This window comes from Orycteropus afer, unplaced genomic scaffold, assembly GCF_000298275.1.
Source record: "Orycteropus afer afer isolate SDZICR_OR568_19922 unplaced genomic scaffold, OryAfe1.0 scaffold00014, whole genome shotgun sequence".
NCBI classification, from domain to species: Eukaryota; Metazoa; Chordata; class Mammalia; order Tubulidentata; family Orycteropodidae; genus Orycteropus; species Orycteropus afer.
This window is the reverse complement of record NW_006921601.1, coordinates 2,474,353-2,477,522: the sequence shown is the minus strand read 5'-3', so window position 1 is coordinate 2,477,522 and position 3,170 is coordinate 2,474,353. Positions and strand designations below refer to the sequence as shown.

Sequence of the window (3,170 nt, the reverse complement as noted above, 5' to 3'; positions counted from 1 at the left end):
GCAAGAGGAAAGTCACACCTGTCACATACACCATGAGCTCATATCTAGAAGTATCAGCACAGGCCAGCTTCAGCAAGGGTGGGATCTCACACAGCAGGTGCCTGATTTCCCGGGACATGCAGAAAGGGAAGTGCATGGTATACAAGGTGTGCCCTAAAGCACTCAAGGATGCCAAGATCCAGGAAGTGGCCACCATGAGACAGCAGACCCTCGGACTCATGAGGACCATGTAGTTCAGAGGATGACAAATGGCCACATACCTGTCATAGGCCATGAAGGCCAGCAGGAGGTCCTCTGCACCACCCAATGTCAGTGCCAGGAACATCTGAAGTGCACAGCCACCAAAGGAAATGGTGTTTTCTTGGTGTAGAAAATCCACAAGGGCCTTGGGGATGACAACAGATGTGAAGAGGAGATCCATGAGTGAGAGTTGCCTGAGCAGGAGGTACATGGGCACATGGAGTCGGGAGTCCATTGTGATGACCAGGAGCAGCAGGCCATTGCTTGTCAGGGCCAACATGTACAGGACTGCAATTGTGGCACAGAGCAGTTCAGGAGATCCACTGTCATTCAGAATGCCCATCAAGATGAAGCCACTTCCCAAGGTGGAGTTCCAGAGCCCCATTCTGTGTGGCTTATTTAGTTGCCTAGCTGTTAGATGGATTTTCAATGGAAGCCTTGCTATCAGTGGTATGCACACTAGCTTTGTAGTGTTCCAGAGCACTGCAAGGTGGCCAATGGGAATCTCATGAAATGATATCTTTTCCTCTTGTCAGCTAAATTTGCTTTTCTGATCCCTGAATTTCTTAATTTTTTGTACTGAATTATGAAAAAGTTGTCAGATAAGTGGAGAATGGGTATATTGGTAATAGCAAATCATTTAGCCATCTCTAAATAAGGCATCCAAGAGAATAAGTCCAAGCAACATCTCTGTAATAGATAAGTTTTCTCTGCATATAGTAACAAAACATACTGAGAATTAGTTTAAAATCCAAGTGGTTCTCTGCTTAAAATATACTTAATATTCCAATTCAGTTTTAAAAGTGTTGTTTACAATATAGCTCTTTGACATCTTCTCCCCTACTTGGTATATCTGTCTTCACTTTCATGGCTCATTGTTGTTGACAGCTTCCTCAACAGGGGAGACTATTGGTTCTTGGATAACTTCTTCTTTTGCACTCTTGCACTGCCTTCATGTCCTTCGTGGGCATTATGATTCTCTGCTAGAGTGAAAGTAAATTCTGGGCTGCACTGGGTGGTCGAGTAGTAGAGATTTTGGAGGTAAATCTGTAGGAAGGATACAAAAGTTGTTTGCATATGTACTGGTAATGCAACATGTTTGTTTGGGAGATGACATAGAAAAGTTAATAGGTGAAATTTTCAAAAGTATGGCAAGATGTTTGTTTTTAGGGCATATGACAAAAGGAGTGAGCTACAAAAGAGGAAAAGGTAACCCAAAGCTACACCTGGATGGCACAGCAGACTATGAACATGGCATAATCTGTGCCACAAAACAAAACATGCATGCACTATTGAAAGGAAAATGAGTTTGCTCTGTAAAATTTCACCCTAATAATAATAATAATTAAGACTATGAAAATAGAAAGTAGATACTTCTATCTCAAAAATGTAAGCAAATCTGAAAGGCTACTGGTCCATTGAATCCTGAATTCAAATGGCAGTACTTGGAAAGGTGGGTTGAGGTAGAGAGGAAGTGGAGTGGTGAGGATTGTGAGGCAATTACTTACCTTATTCTTTGTAAATGAGGATCTTTCACAGTTAAATGTGGAGCTTAGGAAGCACTCTGGAGGAGAAGAGAATTCTTCATCTTTCCATTCTGTCATCTGCACCTATTCCTCCAATATTCTGTTTTTGTCACCACCCTGGTCAACTTAGAGTTGGGACATTTAATTGGCAGAATCATAAAATCCCGAAGCTGGAAGGCCCATCTAATCCAGATGCCCTTCATTCATTCAATAAACATTTTCTAAGGACCTACCTGTGCTATGGTTATTTCATAGATGTGAAAAATTCATAAGACAAACAAATACATACATTCAATGGTGATGACTGATATAGAAAGAACAATATAACAAACTATGAATCCACACAACTGAAATTTTAGGGAAGGAATATGCAAGTAAGTGATAAAAAAGCTACACACTGAGGATGAATAGAAGATAGCTAAGTAAAGAAGGGTCAGCCAGTACTAATTGAGAGAGGCATGTGTACAGGTCAGGACATGTGAAGAATAGTGCAAGAATCTCCTCCCTGCACTATTGCCACAGTGAAGTCTAGGCAAGAAATCAATTAGAAAAATGTCCTCTTTAAAATGCATGTCATTGTTCCTTGGGATCTGAAATCTTTCTCTTGCTTCACAAAATGAAAACATTGACTGGCAGGGCTGTCTTTCCCTTTTGACAACAACAAAAAATTAAGTTCAAGGATGATTCCCCACTCAGTGTCTGGTAAATATCATACTTGAAATATTTTGTTTTGTTTTCAATAAAAAGACTACTGGATAGATGAAAGAAGGAAGGAAAATAATTCACTGGGCATATTGTTCTAGATTCCCACACCAGGAGTTTGGACAGGATTTCAAAGGTAAGAGGATGCTTTGGTAAGCTTGTGTGATCAGGAATCAGGATCCCATTCACCTGCCTTCCTTCCTCTGATTCCAGGTCCCTGCTTTCTCTTTTCTGTTCTCTGGTTCCTCTCTTCTAGGGTCTTCTTCAAGTCAGGCTCAATAAACATACAGTTCTTGTTCTCAGACTCACAGAGGAGGGAACCCCCTTTTGCAAAGCTGCTGGTGGAGCATGGGGACCTTAAACCAAGAGAAGTCATCAGATACTATGATTGACACAGGGACATTGCTGAATTTCATGGGAAATGGTTAGACAGAACTGATTAACAACATGGAACTAAAAATTTGTGATTTATTTCTATCATTGCTCAATAAAAAATATCATTGACATCAATTTGTTTTTTCTTTTGCTATAGAACTTTAGCTACTAACCAGAAGGTCAGCAGTTTAAACCCACCAGGCACTCCATGGATGGAAGATGGGGCCATCTACTTCTATAAAGATTTATTGCCTCAGAAACTTGATGGGGGATGCTATGAATTGGAATCAACTCAATAGCAATGAATTTGGTTTCTTGGTTTATAGG

At 40.6% G+C, this 3,170-nt stretch overlaps 1 protein-coding gene across 1 annotated transcript in view; it reads right to left on the bottom strand.

Moving 5' to 3' along the window:
* LOC103210537 (olfactory receptor 2AG2-like) overlaps positions 1-625 on the bottom strand; it is a 4,788-nt gene extending 4,163 nt beyond the window's left edge. Inside the window, exon 1 of the mRNA XM_007956456.1 lies at positions 3-625. Within this exon, the coding sequence (XP_007954647.1) occupies positions 3-625 (623 nt within the window). The remainder of the gene's footprint in view (positions 1-2) is intronic.
* Positions 626-3,170: the final 2,545 nt, after the last annotated feature.